This window comes from Pangasianodon hypophthalmus, chromosome 14 (genome assembly GCF_027358585.1).
Source record: "Pangasianodon hypophthalmus isolate fPanHyp1 chromosome 14, fPanHyp1.pri, whole genome shotgun sequence".
NCBI classification, from domain to species: Eukaryota; Metazoa; Chordata; class Actinopteri; order Siluriformes; family Pangasiidae; genus Pangasianodon; species Pangasianodon hypophthalmus.
The window spans coordinates 20,925,135-20,952,712 of record NC_069723.1 but is presented as its reverse complement, the minus strand read 5'-3'; the positions used below and the strand labels follow the sequence as shown (position 1 = coordinate 20,952,712).

The window sequence follows — 27,578 nt, the reverse complement described above, 5'->3', positions numbered from 1 at the left end:
TCACTTCATCTCTTCATGCAAGAAGAAAGCTTTCATCTCTGTGCCATCCAATCTGGAATCTGTTTGTGTGCTCAAAATGCATGTGTGTGTGTATCAGAGAATGTAGCACTCTAATCTGAAATGAGCTGTTTGAGGAGGAGGAGGTGGAGGAGGTGGAGGAAGAAGCCATGGGGGCAGGAGCTTTATTTTCACCTGTCATGGCGACTCTTGATCCTTTCCCCAGAAGGCCCTGAGGTTCTCTCCGGAGAGTCTCACTAATGAATCCCTTTCTCAACCTGGTCCCGTGTGTGTGTATTGATTATTTACAGTCACATGACCCCCGGAGGACCTGAGGAAAGTAGAAGACCAGTAGAGGAAAACAATAGGCCAATGTGTACCTCTTTATAGAAGAGTGTAGATTTTGATAATCAAAGCCAGCAGATATTATTGCCATGCCAATGCGATCCTAAAGGACACAAGCTCAATGTGCTCAATTAGACAAAAAGGAAGTCATCAACAGTCATACAGTATACTATATAAGCATGTATTTTTCACTAATTTTCTCATCTACCATATTTGGTACCAATAACTAACCTGACAGTATTCCTAAGAAGATTTGAATACATACATTTTTGTAATCATCTTTATTAAACCTACCCAGATAGCTAAGATGAGACAAGACTTCTGCTGGATTTTAATTCATAATGTGCATTGCTAAAGCCTTCCAGCTTTCTAACATGAGCTAACCTGACAAGATTTCGGGTTTTAAACTAATAAATGTTCATACTATTTACTGCTAAAACCAGCCAGCTCGATAACATAAGCTAACCTGACAGAATTCCCAAAAGCATTTTAGTACATAAATATTTGTAATATTTTTTATTAAATCTAGCCAGCTAGCTAACATGAACTAAGCTTGGGTTTAGCTTGGATTAAGCTTGAGCTAAGCCAAGTGGATTTTAGTTCATAAATGTTGGTAAACTTCTTTGTTAAATTAAGCAAGCTAACTAATCTGACAGGATTTCTGAGAGGATTTTAGACCAATAAATGTTCAGGATCTACTGTTAAAACTTTCCAAGAATACTTTGTTAATAAATATGTATTGTCTGTACTTGGTCAATCTAGCCAGATAGCTAAAATGACCTATTCTGATAAGATTTCTGACAGGAGTTTAACTCATAATAATATTCACAATGGCCACTCCTAAAACTACAGCTCTATTTAAGCTGTCGAAGTTTTCTAAAACTACAAAGTGAGCTAACTTGACAGAGGGAAATTTTAAGTCATATTTATGATATTTATAATCTTCGAAGGTAGCTAGCTTTGAGCTGGCTAACATGAGCTGGGAAGATTTTTTTCTTAGCCAGCTAGCTAAGATGAACTATTCTGACAGGAATTCTGAAAAAAAAATTTCATAATGTCCACTGCTGAAGCTAGACAGCTAAATAACACATACAAGTTCACGAGATTCACTGCTAAAGCCAGCCAGCTGGCTAACATGAGCTGGGAAGATTTTAAAGTCATATGCATACATGTTCATAATCATCACTGTCAAAAATAACCAGCTAGCTAACATGAGTGATCCTGTCAGGATTTCTGAGAGAATGTTTAAGTCATATCCAAGATGTTTATCATTTTCACTGATAAACCTAGCCAGCTAGCTAACAGAAGTTAACCTTACAGATTTTCTGAGAGAATTTGTAACTAATAAATGTGATACGCCTTACTGCTAAAGCTAGCCAACTAGCTAACATAAGATATCTAACATGAACCTGACAGGATTAATGAAATGATGTTAAAGTAATTTCACAACCGAAAGTAGTTTCACAATCTTCACTGCTACAACTAGCCAGCTGGCTAAAATGAGCTAACCTGACAGGATTCCTGAGTGAAATTGAACTTCTACTACTCAGTAATGTTTGAAGGGCCACTATAAACTACTCAAACGCTTGAACACTTTCTCAGTGTGATGCTTCTGGGACGTAAATTTAGCACCTAGTATGCAATTAGCAAACTTCCCTGAATAGTTGTGATCAGTGTCAATAAAGTAAAGTGCTCTGATATTTAATACCCAGTGGTGGGACTTCAGCTCACTTTCCTCTCTGCCTTGTTGTGCTTTGAGCAGGTGCTGGTGTACTCCGAAGGGCTGCATGGAAAATGGATGTTCAGCGAGATCCGAGCTGTGTTTGCCCGGCGCTATCTGCTGCAGAACACGGCACTGGAAGTCTTTATGGCCAACAGAAGTAAATTGTTCATCTTTCCAACTTTTTGACAGACAGGGCCTAATCTTTTAATAGCATACAGTGCGAAGATAATGTTGATTTTAAGACAACCCAAGCAGGATTGCCCTAATCTTTGTCTGAGCTAAAGATTATGATTTTTATGTCTACGTCAAACTTAATAACTTATAAACAACAACAATAGGTGTCTTTTCTACATCTTCAAAAAGCATAGTCAAACTATTTTCTTATATATATATATATATATATATATATATATATATATATATATATATATATATATATGTATATATATATATATATATATATATATATATATATATATAAACAGTTCAGCACTACAAGAACAAGCTAAAATCAGACACACACACACACACACACATATATATATATATATATATATATATATATATATATATATATATATATATATATGTGTGTGTGTGTGTGTCTGATTTTAGCTTGTTCTTGTAGTGCTGAACTGTTTATCGTTAAATTGTTATTTAGGCATCACTGGCATTATTGAGTCTGTATGTATGTATGTACATATTTATGCAAATTATGGCCTGATGTCATTCTATCTTACAGCCTCGGTGATGTTTAACTTCCCTGATCAGCCCACAGTAAAGAAAGTGGTCTATAGTTTACCCCGTGTAGGTGTTGGCACAAGCTATGGACTCCCACAAGCCAGGTATGTCATTGGACATATATCATTGGACGTATAACAGGTAACCTAATTTATATTTTAGGCCTGACCACTTTAAAAGTTTTTAAACTTCAAATGTGTTACCTGGTTAGGCCTAGTTATGCACCTAAGAGACTCAAGTGCAGGTTGCAGTGCTGTTATTATAGCCACAGCTTTCTATTTATTTGTAGCTGAGTGGTATCTGACCCTGATTACCCTGAACTAGTTCATCTCTCCTCTAGGGTGAGACTGTAGACTGGATCTTTCGAAGCAACATTCAGTCTTATAGTCAGATACGTCATATACACAGTAGCTTAGCAAAATATTGTATTTAATTACAGGTATAATAATAATAATAATACATTTTTTTTATAAGGTATAACTACCTTACAGGTACAGGTATAACTTCAAGGGTTAGGTTTTCATGCACATACAGCAGCACCTTGGTGATTTAACACTGTCATGTTACTAATTTGGTCACCTTTCAAATTAAATGAATTAATATATAATATATATGCTATATAGCAGCTCTGACAGTATCACATGTTTATTGTTAATCCACTTAGATTATGTTTTAATTTCCATAGTAAACAATATTTGTTACGTGTGGGCAGATATAGTGGATGCTGCACATAAACATATATTTTTTAAAAATCGTATAATTGTTGATATGATCAAGTTTTCTGTAAGGAGATGTTTATTTATCATTTAGCACTTTGTAACAATCAGTAAGTTTTCCACCATGGTAAAGTCTTCAGGACAGAGGACTTCGTCAGCAACCTAACAAGCTGCATTTTGCATTTTGAGAGAGGGAAAAAAAGAGGAGGGAACTACTGGTATAAGTGCTATAATGTAAGAGAGATATAAGTGAGATAAACAGATAAAAATCATGTCTTTAATAAATAAAAAAATGCAATTGCTGGCAAATTGATGTGGTATAAAAGGAATAAAACACAATGTGGTGTGCTGTTTTAAGAAAAATATCCGCACACCCTGTTGTATTTTATTTCTTGAAGGGATTTTATTTGAAATGTCTTGTCTCTTTGGAATCTTGGTATACTATGCTTAATTTTTTACTACATACACCTTTTTTGCTGAAGGTCACTGCAGCTCCCTGAATTATTCTTCCTGTTATTCTTCATTCATTCTTTTATAAATAAATAATAATCATGTGAAGACAAAGTAAAAAATAGAAATGTGCAGTGGGTAAAATTCTATTAATTGAATATGAAAGGTGAGAATTTAAAATTGTAATTAATTGGCCTCTAATAATGTCTGCCGCCTGATCCCTGTTATGTCATTGCAGCTTTTTCTCACAGCACATGTCTCGGCTTCTCTTCAAACTGACACTATTAGCACTTTTCACATCTGAAAAGCAGTTCATTCAGTCCCAGCCATGTTTTCATTAATCCCCACATGAAGGCACGGAGCAGCCTTGCGTGTCTGAGAGTGTGACCGTGCCTGTTTATGTTCTCTTGTTTTTCTTGGTTCTCTATGTTTCTTCTGGCGAAACAGTTGCACATTCCACATTTCTTGAAACTCTTATGTCTTAGAGCCAAAATTCAGTGGAGCCAAAGCCAGTGGCAGGAAATATGGAGGTCTGAGCTTCAGCAGTGTGTAAAGCTGTGTTGTTTTTTTTTTTTTTTGCAGGCGGATTTCCCTGGCCACGCCACGGCAGCTCTTCAAGTCCTCCAATATGACACAGCGCTGGCAGAGACGTGAGATCTCCAACTTCGAGTACCTTATGTTCCTAAATACAATTGCAGGTTAGAGTTTATTACACTCTTCATCAGTCATGGATCATGAAACGGATAGTGAGGAATTGTTTCATAAGGCTGTGGTTGAGTGAAACATATGATGTTTGATAATTGCTGTCATTGAGGCAGAATGGTTAGAATTAATTTCCCTGTGACTGGCAAATTACTTTAAAACTGTGGCAGTTTCCCTAATTATAGCTACTGCTAGCATCACTGTCTTGCTATGCTATTAGCATGTACACCACTGGCACAGATGTTGGAAACAGTACATTTGGAGGTCACCTGTCTGATTATTCCAGAAAAAAAAAAACACTCCAGTTAGCCAGCTGGCTAGCTTAGCAGGCGAGTTAATATGTTTCCAGGTTCTAATTTGTGTAAAAAATGTATATTTAGTGGTGTACTTTACTTAAGCCAAGTGTATACACTGGTCAGCCATAACATTAAAACCACTGACAGGTGAAGTGAATAACATGGATTATCTCGTTACAGTGGCACCTATTAAGGGGTGGGGTATATTTGGCAGTAAATGAATAATCATTTCTTGAGGTTGTTGTGTTGGAAGCAGGAAAAATGGGTAAGTGTAAGGATCTGAGCAGCTTTGACAAGGGCCAAATTGTGATGGCTAGATGACTGGGTCAGGGCATCTCCAAAAGAGCAGGTCTTGTGGGGTGTTCCTGTTATGCAGAGGTTAGATCCTAACAAAAGTGGTCCAAAGAAGGACAACCGGTGAACCGGCGACAGGGCGACAGGCGCCCAAGACTCGTTGATGCACGTGGGGAGCAAAGGCTAGCCCGTCTGGTCTGATCCCACAGAAGAGCTACTATAGCACAAATTGCTGAAAAAGTTAATGCTGGCTGTGATAGAAAGGTGTCAGAACACACAGTGCATCGCAGCTCGCTGCATACGGGGCTGTGTAGCCGCAGATCAGTCACAGTGCCCATGGTGAGCCCTGTCCACAGTCGAAAGTGCCTACAATGGGCACGTGAGCATCAGGACTGGACCATGGAGGAATGGAATCATGTTTTCTTTTACACCATATGGAAAGCTACGTGTGCGGGTGTCACTTACCTGGGGAAGAGATGGCAACAGGGTGCACTATTTGAAGACGGCAAGCTGGCAGAGGCAGTGTGATGCTCTGGGCAATGTTTTGCTGGGAAACTTTGGGTCTGGCATTCATGTGGATGTTACTTCGACACGTACCACCTACCTAAACATTGCTGCAGACCAAGTATCCCCCTTCATGGCAGCAGTATTCGCTAATGGCAGTGGCCTCTTTCAGCAGGATAATGTGCCCTGCCTCACTGCAAAAATTGTTCAGGAATGGTTTGAGGAACATGACAGAGTTCAAGGTGTTGACTTGGCCTCCAAATTCCCCAGATCTCAATCCGATCGAGTATCTGTGGGATGTGCTGGGCAAACAAGTCAAATCCATGGAGGTCCCACCTCACAACTTACAGACTTAAAGGATTTGCTGCTAATGTCTTGGTGCCAGATACCACAGCACATCTTCAGAGGTCTTGTGGAGTCCATGCCTCGACGGGTCAGAGCTGTTTTGGCAGCACAAGCTGGACCTACACAATATTAGGCAGGTGTTTTTTTAGTGTTATGGCTGATCGGTGTATGTGGCTATGTGGAACCTATATAACCCAATCCTGACAACTAACACTACATAAAAAAATGGTTTAATTAATAATAATTAATTTATTTTTTAAAGGGAACCTACTTTAGGCCTTCATATCACATTCATAAGATCAAATGAATCTCACATGAATTTTGTACTGGTGGTCCATTTGCATTAAAACATATTATAAAGAATCATTACAATACAACTTTACATATTTGCAAATGAATGATTTTAAGGCCCTTAAGGTAAAGTGTTACTAAAATTAGTATTTATAACACTGATATGAAGCATTGTGTATACCTTCTACAACTTTTTTAAAGTGTCATGAATGTGCTTAATGAAAACAAACTAATAACTTTCAAGGTAAGGATAAAAAGAATTACAATAACCATGTCATCTTGTGAGTTTTAACACAAGCCTTTCTCTAGCATAAATTCTCCACCTTTGCTTTAAAAAAAAGATTTGTGGATAGCTATGGATAGAAATGTGTCATAAAGGCCCCATAATCATAAATTCATTAAGGTTTTCTGAACTTTACTTTGCTACACTGACCTACAAAGTCAGGGTTCATGACTTTATAGTGTAATTGAGGCCATCAGGTGTCATGTGTCATAACATAACCTTATTAAAAAAAATTAAATCTGCCACTTTCACTCAGGTGTTATGTGAGTGACTATATCTATCTATCTATATATATATATATATATATATATATATATATATATATATATATATATATATATAAATGTATATATATATAAATATATAAATAATGATGTTTCTATTCTATTGCTATGAACCACTATTGTTAAAACATGTTTCTTCTCATTATTTATTTAGAAAGGCAATGCTGTTGTCAGGTGCAAAATTTCCCTGTTTTGATTCAGCGAGCTGTTGTTTCCAAGAGAGCAGGAGCTGCACATTTTTCTTGATAATTAGTTGCACGGAGTGTGAACGTGTGTGTCAGCGGAGTCGAGAGGTTCCGTTACAGAGTCTCTAATGTGAACCAACTTCTTTGCACACTCTCTCTTATACACCCTTTTTTTGTTTTGACACTGAAAAGTGTCATCCTGGCTCGCGCTGCATATTCATGCATATTTATATTTAGCTCTTGTGCTGCTCCGATACATTATTGTCAGCTAATTAGATGTAAGGCACGATGGGTACAGGGAGAAAATTCATTAAAAAACTGAAGTGGTAATGACCAGGGCTGACAGAGGTGTCAGTGAAGCCCGGGCACACCGACAGGCCCGAGAGGGGGGTGTTAATGCAGAGCCTCTCTTCTCCTAATTAAACACCGTTTCACTGTTATTAACATCCTCCGCCCGGGCCTCGGTGCTGTCAGCTCTCTTTTCCTCTCCTCTTCTCTGCTCTGACCCATCCTCCGTGTGCTTGACCCGAGTAATCAAAGCTCGGCCAAAATGCACCGCTCACACATTCACCCCGATGAACGAAGGTCGCTGGGATTTGGTCAGCATCAGTGCTGTGCTGTCTGCTAAATGCCACTGGAGTTAGTACACACATTAAGTGGTTAAGGTCATTGGGCTGAATAGCAAAATTATGTCTATACGCCCAAGTTAATTTGACATCACAAAGCAAGCCTTGTACTTTAAAGTGCTTCGATTCAGTATACTATACATTGTTTGGGAATCGTTAAACAGTTTATGATTATCAGTGATATTAAAAATGATGTCGTGAAAGGAAATAAGCATTTCTTACACCACAGTACAGTTAGCTTCATTTTCAATATGTCTTACAAATGATTTACAAATAACAGGGACATGAATGGACGCTTCTGGTTGGTTACCATAAAATGGCTCCATCTAGCAACCTAAAGGTCCCACTGAGGAACCACATACACCAAAAGGGGTTTCTCTTCAGAAATGGTTCCTATAGAACCCCTTGAAACATCAAGAACCATTAACCATTAGCCCTTGAGGAGCCCCTTTGTAAAGTATGATTGTCTTCTGTATGACAATTAAAGTGATACCTTCCATTTTATGATACCTTAGAGTCATGCATTTAACCTTAATACTGACTGTAAACTATAATCCAGCCTCCGGACTGTCTATGTACTGCTGCCTCTTTTTAATATTTTCTTTCCTTCTTTTGGAGAAAATCTTAAAAATTACAAACTTTCTGAAATTTTGCCCAACAACCTCATTTTTGACCAGCATCTTAATACTGGGTGATTCAGAGTTCTGGCTATTTTATAACAGTTTCCATCATATGAAGGTTAAGATTAAGATTTGGTGAGGGGCTAGTGTATGTGCATTTTTGTATGTCTTCATTTGTATGAAATCTAATTAGATCACATCTAGTTAGATCCCTTATGAGATCAAGTTGCATTAACAGCTCAGGATTATTGTCTGGCAAAGACGTGATGTACAAACTATATATCACAACAACAAACACTGCAGAATATAACAAAGGGGGTTTTTAACTACAAACCTCAGTGGTGATTTTTATAATTACCTGTATCCGTTATGGTGGTGTGATAATGCCAAATGTGTGATGTGTGCCACAGAAGAGTCAGACGAGTGTTAGCTGATTTTGTGAACTGTTCACCCTTAACTCTCATCCAAAAACACCTTCAGGTCCTTGAGTCCGTTACACAGAATCACCCCATTTATGTAATTACACTTAAATGGAATGTCTTTTTTGTTTTCTTCTTTTCTTTTTAAATGTGTTTATATAGGCACGGGTTTGTCTACCACTATTATAAAAATACATCAGGTTCCAAAAGTTACATCAAGTATCAGATAACGTAGTAATATAGTAATATAATGCTAATACTAATATAAACTTATCCATTGAACTGATAAAAAATACATTTTTTGAGATATGTGATATGTGTATGTGGATATCTTGTTGGTGCGCCATAAAATGTCATGTTTCAAACTTTTATGAGGCTGTCTATTTCATTTAAATGGTAAAACATGTATGCTCCTTTATGAGTAACATATTTTATACCACAGTGCTGTTGCATTCTCAGTTCTGATTGGTCAGATGTTGATAAATTTTCTATAACAACAGCTCTGACAGTAGTATATCTGCAAATCAAGTTTGCATTAATGTGCTCGTTTTAATGTTATTGTTTCTATCATAGCTTTGTCTGATTATTTGTTTGGTACTGATAATTTGTTTGACACTCCACATAATAAACAGATTAAAAATGTGCATAAAAGGAGGCGTTTACTGAACATTTATGGAAGGAGTCTCCAGTGTTAGCGTTTTAGGTCAGAAACTAGTTTGCACATTGTTTCTCTGTAACTTGAGAAGCATTTTTTTTTTTTTTAACTGGCTTCAGTTGATGAAAAAAGAGAGGCTGGTGAGAGCATGGCTGTTTTTATCTGATATAACCTAATTTATAAAAGGAATTAACTTTCCACAACAGACATTCCACAACACTAAATATAACAGCAGACATTCCACAACACTAAATATAACTATAAATGGATAAAAAGTATGACATTATTCTTTGATAAATTTTTAATTCTGAGGATTTTTTTTGTTGGAATAAAACACTTGTGCTGTTACTGGAAAATAATCAACATTGGGTTGTTAACAGTAACTGTGCTTGATATCAGGCCGCATCACACCACCCCATTGTTGATTATTTTCCTATAACCGCATGCTCTCATGCATTTTGCTCTGCACATAGGGGTGAAAAACACTGTTTCTCACACCAAAGTGTGAGATGACAAATCATCTGATTATTCAATCAACACCATATTCACTTCTGTCCTTGAAAGGTTTTCAAAAAAGAAAAGTCTTCAAATTGACATTTCAGAAAACATCAGTTTCAGGGTGAAATACTGTATTGTTTTTATAAATAGTCAGTGTCACAAAAAATTGACTTAATTTCAAGGTCAGAATTATACATAACTCAAACACGCCTCTGTTATTGGCGATCTCCTCGTGCACAGCTCTCCGAACAGCACTTATGTCCGCAGTTAATTCCAAGATCTAAATACTTATGTGCTCAATTTCATTATTAGGTCCAGCATGTGCACTTGACTCATTTCTGAATACGGCCCCCAGTGTGCTATGACTGTAGGTTTTGCTACTCTAATGTCTTTTACTCACAGTGGTATAGCTAAAAGGCACTGGAAACATTGTTCTTAATTAAACAATGCTCTGGCATGCTCTGTGTAAAGCACTCTTGTGTCTTTCCTTTTTAAGTTTGCATTTACTTATTTGGCTGACTCTTTTATCCAAAGGAACTTTTAATCTAGCAGTTGAGGGTTCACTTAGTAGTGCTGGGACTGGAACACACAACCTTATGATCAGTACCTGAAAGCATTATCCACTGAGCCGCCACTTCAATAGGTGTATTTTTTTTTTTCATAAAGTCTTCTTTGTCTTCAGCAGCAGGCTTTTTTTTTTGTTTGTTTGTAACCTCTTATTTTCATTTATTTCAGAAGTAGAATCTTATATCTGAGATGACTGCCGAGTTTATGGATAGCTGATTCTTCTAGAAGTTGTGCGTGTGTGACTCTGGCTTTAAGTGGAAATGTCACACCTGATAAAGACTTTTCCTCTTCAGTGAGGAAATAGGCAGGATAGAAAGTGAGCTCTGTTTCTGATGCCTGCCTATGCAGTGGTAGTAGTTTTTTCAGATTTCTAGTGTGAAAGTGAGAGAGACCAAGTAAGCAGGCAGAGGGGGGGCAAGAGGGAGTGTGTGAGAGAGAGAAAGAGAAAGAGAGACCGAATACATATGTCGAGAAGAAGGAAACTAAGACCATGCCACATATCGCATTTCTTGGATATTTCATGGACATTTCTTGGGTTCTTCAAGGTTTTGTCACTTTCTATCCAGATGGCAATGGTGTACAGCTGCTATGCTTCTGAGTGACCACTAGGACTTCTGTGAACATTAATAAAAGAGCTTACGGAGCTTTACCCAGCCTTTTGCAGTGATACGGCTGGTAACTAACAAAGGTCCAAACCAAGAACTAATCTCTAGTGATGTCCAATATGACAAAAGCGATCACAGGAGAAGATGTTTTCACAATACAGTTGGCGAGGTGGCGCAGCAGATATCGTTGCCAGATGCTTCTCATATTCTCCCATGTGTGTGTGGGTTTCCTCCGAGGTCTCCTGTTTCCTCCCACTTACCAAAAACATGCCAATAGTTGGATAGGCTAGGCTAAATTTCCCCTAGGTCTGAATGAGTGCGTGTGTATATGTGTGTTCATGGTTTTCTCGAATGAACTGGCGTCGTATCCCATGTGTATTCCCGCCTCAGGCCCAGTGTGACCAGAGTGGTAAAGTGGTTATTAAAGATGAATGAATGAATTTTCACAATATGTGTTACAGTATACTATGATATTTAGCCTCTCTAAGGTTGTAAAATACCCTAAACAAGACAAATCAGAAAAAAATGAACAAATAAGAAAAGATGAGGAACAAATAATAATTAAACCATAAAATAAAATGATTAACAGCTACTGCTGTTATTCAGCTACTGCTTACTATTTGAATTTGACCATGTGGTTGTTAATAGAATTTCTGTAATTGGTGTAAATCTACTGAGCTAATGATGTCAGCTATTAAAAGTCTTCACACTCTTATTTTTAAATGATAAAAAGAATAAGACATTTTAGGCATGTTGGGTTTTACAGATATTGCTTCATTATTATTATTGCTATTACTATTATTATTATTTTAATTTCATTAAACATTTATCAGCACTAAGATATTAATACTGAAAAGAAAAATCCTGATTATATTTATGAATATGGTGTGAATGGGGATGTTTATTCTGCTTGGCTCGAATGACTTTTCACAGGTCTTCTGCTGTTTATTTTGGATTTTTGTGAATCTCTCTGGCCGAGGTTTTTTTTTTTTTTTTTTTTTTCAGGTTTTAGCATCTATATTTCTTTCCTTTCTGAATGATAGCTTTCACTGTTGGAAATGGTGTCCCCTAACACTTATTAAACACTTATTTATCCCCTTCTCCAGCTCAGCGAAAGGTCATTATTTTCTGTTTTATGTCTTGTGATCGCTGTTTTCCTGATTCCCACTGATTCTTAACCCAGCTGAATAGCAAACTGCTTGAGAGTTTGAGTTCGTTTCAATATTGGACAGAGACACAAACTTTTAAGCTTGCTAATAAAGATAACTGCTGTGATAACTGAAAGTCAATTACTGTAATATTTTGTTGCGAAGCACCATCAGATGAACATTTTTGTTTTTTCCCTTTATTCTCCCCCACTTGGTCACCTGCCAGATCCCACCCACTAGCCAGCATTCCACTTTCGTACAATAACTACCAACCGGGGAGGGTGAAGGCTAACACATGCTTCCTCTGAGACACATGAAGCCAGCCAACTTAATTTTTTTTTTTTTGAAATTGCTGCTCACAAGGCACAGGGCAGCACAGGGCAGCATAACACACTCAGAGGAAAGTACTATCTGCCCTCCTCTGCATATATGAGCTCACAGATGCCCCTGATTGGCAAGAGTCACTGTGATTGGCAGGAGTGAGACAGCATGCCGTCTCTCCCACCCAAAGATTATGGCTAATTATGCTAATCTTGGACTCCTAACCATGGATGGTTGTAGCACAATATCCAGATGATAGACCAAATGCTTTTCTATTGCACCACTCAAGAGCATTAAATTAACTTAAATACAATTCTGTTTTATAGATAATGGGAGTAGAGTTACAATATTAACATTTCACCTGAGAAACGCTAATATTGTAATTGAACTCCATCTATCTATAGTTTGGTAGAGTTATGATATTAACATTTCACCCCAGAAACCAAATTTTGCACTCAATTATATATTAAATGGCCATTGACACCTCTTGTGCTCTTTTTTGCTAGGACGGACGTACAACGACCTGAACCAATATCCCGTCTTCCCCTGGGTTCTCACCAACTACGAGTCGGAGGAGCTGGACCTCACACTGCCTGGCAACTTCCGAGATCTGTCTAAGGTACAAATTAAATGTGCACTTCTGTGCAAGTGTCTAATAGATCATTGCTTTCTGTAACACATAATGTGGAGGTGGAGGATCTTTCTGCCCGTTGTATGTGATTAATGGCTTAAAACTTGCATAAATTTTAAGTGAGATGGTAGATTTACAACATTCTCTGGAATGTCTATGGCCTCTCTATGGAGCTGAACATTTTTTCGTATTTACCTGACATTAACATTCTATTAAATGTACATGTCGCTTTGTTGGCAACTCAATATCGACTTTCCATAGATCGTAAAAATGATCTGCGTACCAAAGCAGACATTATGCAATTTTAAATCATAACCTAAGTGGCCCTTCAAACAAAGGCAGGCTTGTTTAATTCCAGCTCAAACCGCCGTCTATCTTATTGATGACCTCTGCACACACACACTCAGATCGGCCCATAATTCCACTTCTTCCCTGCGTGAGTGTGGCTGGAATCGGAATTTTCCCTCCATTAAACTAATCACTTAAATAGGCAAGATGGACCAGAGGCAGGTCATATCCGAAGAAAAAGCAAACCGAACCATATGGAAATAAAATGTCTGAAGGCACTGCACTGTAGCATTAATGAGCTATGAGGAAAACCAAAGCCATTTGTTGGAGGAAACCGAAAATAAGAGGCGAGTGAGTGTTATTCTAAAGATTTTTAAAGGGTTTGCTTCTCTAAGAAGATTTAATAAGATATTTTTCCATGGATTTTTTTTTTAAAGGGTGTATATATGTCTTAACAAGATCCCACCATGTAAAACGAGACAAATGACATGAAATTATCCAACAGCGTTAAATGGAAGGGAAAAAACACTAATCGTATTTGGATGTTGTCCTGGACATATTTTCACCCACACATCACCCGTAATTGGTATACAATATCCACATTGTAACATATGACACGGAATGGATTGATCCATTCTGTATTTTAAAGAAAAACAAAATTAAAGCTGTGTTAAAGTGTATAACTAACTCCAGAATTATTGGTACCCTTCAAGTAAATGAACAAAAATTAATAATAAAGTTAAGATTACTCATAGTGATTGAAAATTTCCACTCAAATACTGGAATAAATGACTTTCTTTTACTCAAATTAGTAAATTCGAGTAAAATTAGTTTAAAAAAAAAAAAAGAAAAAAAACAACAATACTTTCTCTCTATGTCAGTTTCCAGTTTCATTGGTATATTTATCTCTGTATTTTTTATATGTTTATTTATTATTATTATTATTATTATTATTATTTATAATATGTTTGTATTACACTTTGAGCAGTGTAAGCTGTGTTTAAATGTGCTCTAGAAATAAAATTTACTTACTTACATACTTACTCTCAAATAGACCAAATACGAGGTTGCACACATTCAAATTCTCTTGGTCACCCGTCACCATTGACAGAATCAAAGTGCTTTCGGAATGTGTAATGGATATAAAAATGTATTAATAGTTAAAAATTAAAATTAGCATTAAACACAAACCTGGGCTGTAATAAAAAGTGTAAAAGAACTGCAGATGATATACGAGCATAATGAAATTAAAGTATAGATTGATGGGTGCCATTAATTCTGGAACTGGCTGTAGATATTGCTATTTTAGATGAGTGGTTCAGATATTCCTAATGCTAGTGTTATTACACTTATGAATAAAGAGACTTGTCTGTCTTTCTTCAGAAATTTCTATAATTTATATCAGTAAATTAAATATTTCTTTCTTTCTCTCTTTCTCTTCAGTGTCTTCATCGTGTACATTTGTTCAGGTTCTCTCTTTTTCTCATTCATTCTCACTCATCGTCCTCTGCTCATTCCTACAGTTAACAAGCTCAGTGACCTGAAAACAACTGCATTCTTTTCTCTCTCTTTCTCTCGCTCTCTCACTCTCTCTCTCTCGATTTCGCTTTTGTGTATTTTTGTCTCTCTTTCTGTCTCTCTCACTGTCTTTTTTTCTGTCTGTCTCTCTCTCTCTTTCCTGATTTGTCTCTTTTTTGCTCTTTCTCTCAGTATTTTTTTCTCCATTTTTTTCTCTATATCGCTCTCCTTCTGCCCCACTTTCTCTGTCTTTCTCTGTTTCTGTGGCTCTGTCTTTCTTTCTCTTTCTGTCTGTCTGTCTCCCTCACTCTATCTGTCTTTCTGTCTCTCTCTCTCTTTCTTTCTTCTATCTCTAGCTGTCTCTCTCTTTCTGTCTCACTCTTTCTCTCTCTCCCTCTCACTCTGTCTCTCTCTGTCTGCATCTCTCTCTCTCTCTCTCTCTTATTCATTACTCCATTTTTCAGCCTATTTCTTCAGAGCTTTTATTCCAGCATGAGTATTACTAACCTCTGTTGGACATCTATTCCAGTACGTCATACACTACTAAGTGGAAATCTTAGCGATTACATTGAAATGCAAAAGTTTGCATCCCCTGTGGTTTTTGGATGGAAAAATGGAAAATGTACTTCTTCATCCCTGAGGTATTACAACTGAGGGGATGTAGAAGTTGTTTTGAGGATAGGAAAGATGTTGGCGGCGTTATAAAGGCAAAAGAATGGATAAGTTATTATTCAGAAAAGGAGATACACATACACTGATATCATGTACTTGAATAATAAAAGTGTAATAATAAAAAATAATAAACTGGGTTCTTCAAGGATTCTGATAGTTAAAGAGTTTTACTCGGAACTCGTTATTATAGAGTGTGAAAACTTTTGCAGTTGAAGGTATATATTTCTATATATCTATATCTATGTATATCTACATCTACATCTACATCTATCTATCTATCTATCTATATATATATATATATATATATATATATATATATATATATATATATATATATATATATATATGTATATCTATATATGCAAATAAAACAATACTGTTAATCTATTGGATCTTCTATTGAAAAGCAGAGAAGAGGCGAGGGAAGTAGGTCATTGGAGGAGGACACTGATGCATTATAATGTGACACCCTCATGGTGCTCTTTAGCAGCATGAGCTGCCTTCATTAGCAGGACTTGAGCAGAGCTGCAGGCCTCCTGATGCTTGTCCTTGACTAGCTGAGGCTACACACCTCCAAAAGTTCACCTCTAGTGGAGCACTTCCACTTTGTGCTACTTCCTATGATGCACACACCCTTGTGTGGTTTTCAGTCGTATATGCAACAGCTAGACCCCTGAGTGAGACACGTCATCTTGAAGCTGAATCACTTCCTTTCTCAGCAAATAGTTTGGTTTCTGACTCAGGTCGCAGGTGCGGCTTAACGTTATTATGCAACCATGATATTATTGATTCACATGATGTGTTTTTGAGGCAAGCATGTGATCATTTGACATGAGGTTTGCACAATTCTAACCTAGTGACTGTAAACTTATTAACAACATTAACCTTAATACAAAATTTTAATACATATAATGTTCAATATCGTTCGCAAATTGTCTGGGTGTCTGTAAGTTTTCATTCCAACCAAGCAGAAGCCACAGCTGATGCTTATCTTCAATTATCTATCAGGTGTGGCTGCTGCTTGCGTTGGAATGAAAACCTGCAGCTACACCAGAATTTCCAGATAAGATTTTAACAATTTTAATAATTTCTTCATCTCAGATACTAGAAATATAAATGATATGTATAAAAACCGAACCCACTAATGCTCTTCCAATGCTCGAGGATCCTCCTGATGCAGGTGAATATTCACATGTGGGAGTGAAAATGAGAAATGATGAGAATGTGATTGAGACAGTGATTGAACTCGCTGTTTGGATTCATTTTAAGCATGACCTGTCCATTTTTACACCAAAATAATAGTAATCACTATCATAATTGCTGTGATAGAAACATGATCTATAGCCCTTATGTGTGTAATGATGGGCCATTAAGGAATTATTTGGCACAAAAAAAAAATCACACATTTCACACATACTCTTGAAGCCCTTTCAAATGATGTATGGCATGTAGCCATCTGAAACACAGAATATTTTTTTGTTTTGCCAATATTTGGAATATTATATGACATTAATATCTGAACTTCAGTCATTAAGCCATTTAGTCTGGTTAGATTCATTCACACAAAGTAAAGTCCAGATGTTTTGCTTTCAAATGCTATATTGCATGTGCTGATGGATGGATGGATTGATTGATTGATTGATAACATTATTGTCCATTTCTTTAAAAGTGTCTTTGACTTCACAATAACTACACCAAAAATACAGACCACTTACATACACTCATACACGTGGAGAGATGATTCAGTCGTCTGAACATAGAACATGAGACAAAAAAACATAAGAACATAAAAAAAACATAAAGGAGTTTCAATGTCTTGTTATAAATTGCTGTGATCAAGTATTAAGCATTTATTACAGGGGAAGTCACCAAATACTCTTAAAGGGGTGAGTCACTAAACATAAGACAAGAGAAGATAATTTCCTGCCCAGTTTAATACATAACACATATATTTCATGGTTGAAATCTGGGGTCATTATGTCCCAAGCAGAACCTAAATGTTAAACTATAGGACAATTGCATATTTTTAAATATAACACACATTTATTGAGTTCCCCCATACATGTTACTTTCCTATTGGTTCATTCATTGCATGTATTCTGGACAGGACAGTAAGAAATGCTGATGTTGCGTTATGCAAATACTTGGCTTGGGAATGCAATCTCACTCGAAAGCTCCATCTTTCAAAACACTTCACATGCCACTCTCCCAGGACTGCCATGCCAAGCAGCTCGGCGTGAGCCTCCGTAACTCGCCCAGCAGGAAACAGCTGCCAGTCACGGAGCTGAGAATGTCCCCGAGGGCCTGCGTGACGAGCAGCTTCGTGCCACTGAGGCGTCCTGCCACTGAAGCGTACATTAATTCCCCTCCTACCACACCCACCACACACACCTGCAATCATCCTGTTTAGGGGAGTGACTCAGAACCCAGGTCCAGTTGTTTTTGGGCTCTAGGCGAAGGCTTGCTCATTTCTGCATGACAACGGCGTTCAGGTGCTAGACGGATTTATTGGAATCTAATGATTATTTCCTTTTTTTGACAGACAGGGAGCTGATGGAAAAGAGAAAATGCTCGGCTCGCAGCTGTTAATTAGCGCGTGATAATGCTCACCAATCAGACGCTCGCGTTTCAGCGCCGCCTTTTCAGCGCGTGTTATTCGACTTCTTTTGTGCGGCTTTGACAGGAAATTAGATGACTTGTCTCTGTTTGAACTTTTCACGAAGGCGTGAAAGTGGAGGAAAGTGGAGGAGGGACAGCAGACATAATTATCTCAGTTGTACAAGTCTGCTAGCAAGGAAATTTCATTATTAAAGGCCTATTTGATGCCAAAACTATTACAATAAAATTCAGGCTTTCTTAAAAAGCACTATATTTAATATAGTTGATGTCTAAAGTTTCCTCAAACCTTCTCATTTTCTTTACTTTTCTATTCAAGGAAGTTGATTATTTTCGCATATCTCAAGGTGTTTCACATCATACTTTTTAGCCATTTATCATTAACAAGCTAAAACAAGTTAATTCCTGTTATCACTTGCGTTATCGCAGCTATTAGCAGTCATTCAGCTTTACCTGACACTGGAGACTCCTTCCAAAAATGTCAGATAAATGTCTCCTCACAGACTATATCAGTAATTACACACTTTTTTTACTGTGGAGCATCCACCATACGTACAAGTCTATATGAATTAGCTTTTAATGCGCTAATCTAAACCTGTGATTTGTGGCTGCACTACTGTCAGAGCTGCGGTTACAGAAAACTAATCAACACCTTCTGACCAATCAGAATGAAGAATTTAACAGCGCTGCGGTAGAATTTTCTTTCATGGCCACCTCATGCTTGTTCACATCTAGAAAGACAGATTAACAATAACCTAGCATAAATACACACACAAATGCATACCATTCTTTCGTCATGTCCGATATTTTAGAGAAGCATCTGCTTTGTTTTGACTTGCAGGATCTTGATTAGATCAGACTGTAGCTGTACGTTGCTCTCGCTGGCTGACGAGGCCAGAGAAAACAAGCGCTGCTTCCCTGACAGACGCTGCCATCGCGCTGAGCCCTAATGTAATTTCCTCTGAAATATGAAATGCTGGATGCTTGTCTCCAGGGAAAAGCAGGGCAGATATTACAGGCTAAATGCACTCTCCTGTGCTCTAATCTCCAAACCGCTCTGCTTAAATCTGGAGGCTCAGCAACGGATGCTGATTGGGTTTGAAGATAGCAGTCCGTTTTTACAGTAATGAGGTACACGAGGTACATGATTAGTCACAAAGTAAGAGAGTTTGGCTTGATTTTTGCTGAGTGGTGTCTCAGTACATTTCATTAGCTGCCTGATTCAAAAAATACTTGAGGTAACATGAGTCTATGAGGGATATATTTTGCCAAAATAGGAACCTAGCTAATAAGTTTAGGTTAGCACAATGGTTTTTCCAGGAATTTCGGAAAAATCTCAAGGTTTTCTGCTTGTTCTGTGAACTTTCTATGTAATAATTGCTGCAAAAACATTGGGCCTCATTCACCAATCTTTGAGTAAAGTTCTGTGTCAGTGTTTGCATAAGCTGGATTTACAAGCTTCATAAATGCGGATTTTCTGTGTGTATGTTGATAAATGGCAATCACCCATAAATTACTGCCCATGTGCACACCACAGCTGATTTGTTTGTGGTGACGCCCACAAACCTCCATAAAAAGGCCAAGTTCACAGAGCGGAAAGCACAAATTGGCTACAAAGCAGCCAAAAAAAGAAGAATTTCTCTGAAGCAGAAGCTGAAGTAATTTTGACTCATGTCTACAAGAATAAAAAATATTATTTCGTAGCATATACAGCAGAATCACAGCACCTGAAAAGACCAAAATTTGGAGAGGAATGATGGAGGTGAATGCTGTTTTGTCCATCCAGCGCATTATAATTGAGGTCAAAAGACAATGGTTTAACACAAAAAGTGAATCAAAAAAGTATTACTGCTAATCGACAAAGTTTCTCAAAGCTTTTTTTTTTTAGATTGAGCAGATGCCATGACAAACAGAGCCAATTTATAAGCCAGCTTACATCCTCAGAAAAAAAAAAAAGAAAAGAAAAAAAAATCATACAGGTCTCTAAATATACGTTGCCTCTTAAGGGCATCATGTGATAACTCTTCCAGTAATATCAATTCTTCTATTTGCACCACCTCGGCTTACAGCTACCATCTGCACAGAATAAACTTGACAGCGTAATCTGTATATAAAAATGCAGTAACTCATCGCAAATTATACGATTCAAAGTTAATAAGTTGAGAGTTACATTAGTTAGTCTTCTTATGCATAAATGTACACAGACTTGGCAGCAGGAATAAGATATGAATGTTTTTCCAAATGTACATTTATGTATATGTATATTTGCTCATATGAATGATTTACGCATAAATACGCATTCATATCCAGCTTGATAAATTAGGCCCAATGTTGGAATATTAATGCAAACAATTCCATAATGTTAGTTTAGAGCTAACTAGGACTAGGCAGTTGTATAATTCATGTTGTGTAAAACATGGATGGATGCTCTGATAATGTTCTCTGTTAGCTGGAAATATTTATTATTTGTATCCATTTTAATTATTGCCAGTTCACACTCTCTAGCTAGGTTTCTTTTCCACTAATGTGGGACAGTGACAGATAACACACTGAAAAAATAATAATTCATGGATAAGTGTATTTAAATTTAGTGCAGCATTTCCACTTAAGTAAAATCTGTATATAAAATATAAATGTCCATGTTACTACAAACTATTAAGTGCATATTTGTATGTGTTTCTATTTAATGAGTTTAACATCAAGTTATTTAACATTAGCTATTGCTGAATTTACATATTTTACTTTTTTATTTTGCATTTTACTTTTTTTTTTTTAATTATTTTATATGTGGAAACTTTGCCCTTAATTTCCATAATTTTATTTTTTTCAGTGCACTTGCTAGCACATTTGGTTATTGGTAGGAATTAACCAATATAATAGCTAGTGTGTAAGGAATAAAACACTTGGAGGAATGCTGTTATAGGAAAATAATCAATTACAAAGTGGTGTAATGCGGCCCAACAGGAAACAGAGTTACTGTTACCACCCTGAAATGGATTATTTTCCTATAACATCTACTTAAATCACTAGCTTGGTTTTAATGACACAATATAATAATTAGCTTAAATTGGCTAGTATGTTAATGAGCTAGTGGCTAGCTAGTGCTTTGTTCAGGTAGCTGACTTACTCATCTAAAGTTGCTAAATCAGGATAACTTTTTATTTAATTCTCCTTTTTTTGGTATGTAAGTTGTGCTGTGTGGCAAATAGACACTCTGCTCAGTAAAAAGTGTTTGACTAATGCTTGTTATTTCAAGCTGGTCTGCATTTCACCAGACAAAAAAATCTTTATGTATCGTTAACATCTCAGTAAAATTTGCGAGCTGGGATTTTTATTTATGTAATAGATTTTATGAGACATCAGGTCAAGCACTTTTCCCTGAGATGGAGAATTTGAGGGATTAAGAAACACTCAGACATTCTTTACGAGCCTTTAAATCTCAAAGCCGCTGCACAGCAAATGGATTTTTAATTGTCCGATAATGAGGTTATTGAGATTGTATTATCACACTATGGATAATGTATCGTTAGCATTTGAATAGGTTTGGCCTAATGAGGTCAGCGGGGATGAGAGATAAATGATAATAGGTTTGTTATCAAACAGCCTGTTTTGGATATTAAGGTATGAAGTACAGCTCAGTTTGTTACTGATATTCAATAAAGAATGTCTTTTAGTGTTCCCAAGCTATTTCTGGTCAAGTTTAGCTCATTTAAAGAGGAGCTACCAGGCAGAAATGAGAATAATAAAGCATGCAGTTAGTATGTAAATTAGGCCAAATTAACTTCAGCTCCGAATGAGCAGTGTAATTTATTCAGCCTCTCATAAATTCAAATTCAGATTTTACCATAATTTCAATTTACCATCAAAATGATTTACATGGTTAGCTTTTTAGCTTTCAGAATACTGTAAAAAATTAACACAGCTCCCTTTTTTTCTCATCCTCTTTGGCATAATTTTCAGTAGCACTTTATACTGCAGTACAGTAACTACTTATTATAGCACACCACTGTTGAATTCTCAAATCTGATTGGTCAGAAGGTGATGAATTTTCTATAACAGCAGCTCTGACAGTAGTTCTGTCTAGAGTCAAAAACAGAGGCACCAAGTTTTACTTATAAAGGTGCAAGTATTCTTCACCATGCATAGGTGCACATACACTTGCTATGCGAGCCTCATTATACTCACTCAGATACTCACTTGCTTATCTAATGAATATCTGAAGGATTATAATTGATGTCTACTAAATGTCACATCAGACACAAAACATCTGTGTCCATTTAGTTTCCAAGTTGAACTGTAATGTTTAGCAATATCACGCACAACAACGTTAAACAAACGGATGTGCTCGATTTCTTTTTAAACTTTCTGCTGTCATCGTGATTGTTGTCATGATCTGCGTCTCAAATCAAAAAACTCTCAGCATACATTCAAAAGAATTTACTAATCTAGAAAATCCAGAAGACTGGTCCTTAAAACAGACCTTTCAGTAGGATTAAGAGGTTTTTAAAATTCAAGCACTAACTGTAATAGGAAAACTGTTAGTATTATTTCTCAGGACAGTATATAGTACAGTATTTACATTGGTATTCAACAGTGGTGTGATATAATAGGTAGTTACTGTACTGCAATATAAAGTGCTACTGAAAATTATGCCAAAAAGGATGAGAAAAAAAGGATGCTGTGTTAATTTTTTGCATACATGGGCGCACAAGTAACACGCCAAACATACACAGGATACACATAAGGCAGCCATCTTGAATACGTTCAGTTAACAGCAAGTATAAATCATCCTTCAGTACTACATTATTGGCTGTTAAATTTTGAGTAAATATTGTATTGAAGTTCTGCTGTGCAAACCTGGAAAGTTCCAATGTGCAAATTATGTACCAGAAATTATCATGTAGAGGGGCACGGTGGGTCAGTGAGTAGCACGTTTGCCTCATACCTCCAGAGTTGGGGGTTCGATTCCCTCCTCTGCCCTGTGTGTGTGGAGTTTGCATGTCCTCCCCGTGCTTCGGAGGTTTTCAACCAGTCCAAAGACAAGTTGACTGGCTTCTCTAAATTGTCTATAGTGAGTGAATGGGAGTGTATGTGTGATTGTGCCCTGCAATGGGTTGGCACCCTGTCCCAGGTGGCCCCCACATCCCGTTCCCCGGGGCCCTGGGATAGGCTCCAGGCTCCCTGCAGCCCTGTGTAGGATAACTGATACAGAAAATGGATGGATGGAAATTACCACATACTTACCTGATAAATACTAGGTATGTACTGTGCTGTAAAATAAAGTGCTAGCCAATTTTCTCTTTCATCTGGGCAAAGTTGTTTTTCATAAAGAAGTTGGTGCAGTGTGTTTCCTCTTGATAGCTGAGTGACCAGACTTCTGGAAAATTCTGCTTTCTTCTTTCAGGTGCATTCCCCAGAGGATCTAAATCTAAACAATTACATGCGCCGAATCCCTCTGCTTTCTTAGATAAGTGCCCTGAGCATGTCATTGTACTTTGAACGGAAAGTGATAAAACGTGTTTCTTCAAGAATCCTCCATACTTTTGGTTGCTGCAGATATTTCTTTATGGGCTGTAAGCGAAGAGGCATGTTCTTTGATTTATATCTGATGGATGTAGATTTCCTTGTTTATCACCAGCACTTGAAACACTACAATATATCGTTATAGATTCAAATGCGACTTCTCTGTCTTACTACAAAGGTAGTTCCAAGATCAGCCAAGATATGTTTGCTGTTTGAAGTTGGATTCTTTAGTAAGTAAAGGAAGCATATCGCTACCATCATGCATACTACACTGACTTTGCCTATCTCTATCTCTTTGTCTCTTTCAGACATTGCATGACACAATACTATGTGTAAAAAGGGCAAAGGACTCCACAGAGCTAAAAACAGTATAGCAGCCTTTTTAAAGCTGAATCTCTTTTTTCCTGAGTGTACAGTTTGGTATCATAGCAAGTATAAGACTCACGTAGGAGGTGTGGCGCAAAGTTTGATGTTGTTTGGATCAAATATAGCTCCAATTTCATTTGCAGATTTTTAAAACACAAACTAATTTGGCTATTGCATGAAACTTTTGATGTATAAATGATGTTACTGAACCAAACAAAGTCTTTTCAGAGTGTGATGTGTTTCAGATATGTAGTTTCTATGATGCTAAACTAATAGCTATGACTATTTCTTTTAATAGGAAAGGGTTACATAGACTAGTCCACTAACATATTCACTTGTCACTGCTGTGCGGAGCTGTTGACTACTCAGGAAAGTGGGAAAAACAGCGAGGCAGTGAGACGATAAAGATGGCAGCTAGTTTGAAAATATTTTAGATGATATGAAGCCAATTCTATAGTCAACTGTACAAGACTGTACTGGGAAAAGTCTTTTTTTTCCACTTTCACTTTAACAGAACATTACCACTTTGATATCATTTTGTATAAAGTGTATAAGAAGAAAAATCCTGCCCACTCCCACACTTATTATATTTTTTTTGTGCTTTAAAGCTAAATAAAATTTAAATAAGATTCTTGCACTATGGTAGAGTAAATTCCGGTATGAGCAGCACTAGCTCACTAGAGCACTAGAGGATGGGAAAAATCTCCAATATGCTGCTGTAGACATTGAATCCTCTGTCCAAGGAAGGCCGGGCATTTAGCTATAATGAGATCAAGATCATCTCATATCTCTCTGTTGCCGGACATGAGCTTCTATGCCGTGCACGCTGAGATTCAAAATCAACAATTTCAGTTGAGCCTCAGCTCATCCATAAGCGTGCATTTAAAAATGGGTACAACCTTAAATAGTATACTATGATACACATATTTATTAAGTTTGTGTCAACAATATTGCCTTAAAAGCATTCAAGATGGAAATATAATCTGTGGTCTGGGGAAGGAAATAAAGGAACCTGTTGTTTATCAGCATTAATCACTCTAATAAATTAATAATAATAATAATAATAATAATAATAATAATAATAATAATAATAATAATAATAAACAGTGATGTCCTTAATCAGTTTTTGCTTAAATTATGGAAAAAATGACTAGTGGACTACTTCTTTGAACTACTAGTTAACTAGTAAGAATTAATAGTGGTTCATCCCGTATTATGTATAGCAACTTTATCCTCACAGCTCCAATGCAAATCTAAAGAGTTTAGTAACCAAATATATCTTGGCTGACCTGCTAAATTTCAGATAAGTGGAAAATTGTGCAAATTAAATTTTTGGCCAAACCATTCCTTTAAAGAAATCGCTCCAATGTACACCCACTTCACTTCCACTGGAAAACATGTTTATCCTCTTTTCTCCACATGGTCTTAACTTCTCCAACAGCTTAGCTGAACTTGGCATGCACTCTCTTTCATGCCAAACAATATTTTCTCAGTTAAGTGAATCTTACATTTCCAATGATCTGGACTCATCTTGCACTTTTGACTGGTTCCACCATGCAACTTTTTACAGAGTGCGAGACTTCCTGTGGCTGCCTGCCCTATCAGACTCGGTTCTGGCCATCACATGGCAGCTCATTATCAGCCCATTAATCTGAGCAGATCTCCATAAACTCCTCTATCGTCCAGGCCAGTTGTGCTAACTCTAGTGAGGATGGTCATTAAAAAGGGAGGAAAAGAGTGGGAAAGAGGACAGAAAGGGGAGGATGTGAAGGTGGGAGTAACAGAAACATGTGGAAACTTGTTCCGTATTAAAGCATTTTGATGACGCTTTTCTTTTCTCAACCGTGTTACTATTTGGTGTCTCCAAATTTCTTCCATCTAGCATTCACATCCTTTTTAATCATTCCACTGGTGATGTGATTCGCTCCAAGAGTTTTCTTATAGCTTCCATTAGGTTTGTAGACACTTATTGTCTTGCAGTGGCTAATGCTCCATGCTAATCCATGAACATAGCGGCTACACGCCACTACTCCTGAGAGCCAGAGGACTATCGATTGTCCCTCAGGACTTGCTTCCTCACACTCCCTGACACTGAGTATATTAATATTGACTGCCCACGTTCCATCTGGTGCTAGCGTGGGTGACTGAAAAACCTTGGGAGCCAATTTTCCCTGCTCTAAAAGATTTTCTAATGGAGGGAGTGCAACTCACAAGGGCTATACTGTATAACTATGGAGGAAGTAAATTGAATAGCTGCATTGTGGCAGCTCCTGGTTAGGCATTGTTTCTAAATTATGACTTTTGAAGTGGAGATGCTTTGGGGAAAAAGTAAACTCTAAAACATTTCCGAGTCTTAACAGAGAATTTCCTTATCAGAGAATTTTCCTAAAAGAACTCCTTTAGGAATTCTTAATTATATTTCCCTAAATTAGAGAATGTTCCCAGAGGAACAACTTTAGGAACTCTTAATTATCCAACAAGCCCTTGAGGAACATTTCTTTCCTAATAACGTACAGTATAAACAGTCGAGAGTTTTACGCCTTGGCACCCCATGTTAAAAGTGTAAAGATTTTGTGTGACAAAAGGAGCTTCACTATGAACAGATGTACACCTTTCAAGGAAGCTTATAGATGTACATTCATATACTGTAAAAGCAATTTTATATCAGCTTCAATCCTCCTCTCATCCATGATGTGGTCTTAAGGTAAGTATCCGGCCCGTGAGGTGATTTTATGGACCCCAAATATTTGAAATTAACATGCTTTCATTTATCAAACTCGGTTATCCAAAGTGATTCAAAGAAGACAGAAATGTAAAGCTGAGCAGTTGAATATTAAGCATCTCACTCAAGGGCAGCTTTTTGGAAGTGCTGGGATTTTTCCTGGGACTAACACAGAACCACTAAGCTTTTTGGATTATTTGGCTAGTTAAGGTTTTAAAGGGTTTTTTCCCACTAAACCAGCTGAACTTGTAACCCAGTCTGAGAGAGAAACCCTCTGTTTTATGGTTCTACATAGAACATTTAAGGCTTTTTACAGAGAGGGGAAAACCCTTAAAGGTTATAGATTTAGATTTTTATGGAAAAATAGTTAACTCTTAAAGCCTAAAGAGTTCTTCAGGTGTGTCATTATTAAAGCTTGTGTGTAAAACCCTTAACAGAGTATTCTCTATCAGAAGATGTTCGTAGAGGATATCCTTTAGGAACTCTTAATTATCCAACCAATCCTTTAGGAATATTTGTTTCCTAATTGTGTACAGTATTAACAATACTCTTTTTTTCATAGACTATAATTACTGCTATGTTGAAAATTACAATGACAATTGGAAAATAATCTGGTCGATATTTTAT

At 37.0% G+C, this 27,578-nt stretch overlaps 1 protein-coding gene across 5 annotated transcripts in view; it reads left to right on the top strand.

The window, feature by feature from the left end:
• nbeab (neurobeachin b) overlaps nucleotides 1-27,578 on the top strand; it is a 344,194-nt gene that overhangs the window by 258,279 nt on the left and 58,337 nt on the right. For all 5 annotated transcript variants that reach the window (XM_026934784.3, XM_034310661.2, XM_053239985.1 and 2 more), the window contains 4 exons: nucleotides 2,105-2,222; nucleotides 2,808-2,910; nucleotides 4,555-4,670; nucleotides 13,122-13,234. In XM_026934784.3, coding sequence (XP_026790585.2) covers nucleotides 2,105-2,222; nucleotides 2,808-2,910; nucleotides 4,555-4,670; nucleotides 13,122-13,234 — 450 coding nt within the window. The remainder of the gene's footprint in view (nucleotides 1-2,104; nucleotides 2,223-2,807; nucleotides 2,911-4,554; nucleotides 4,671-13,121; nucleotides 13,235-27,578) is intronic.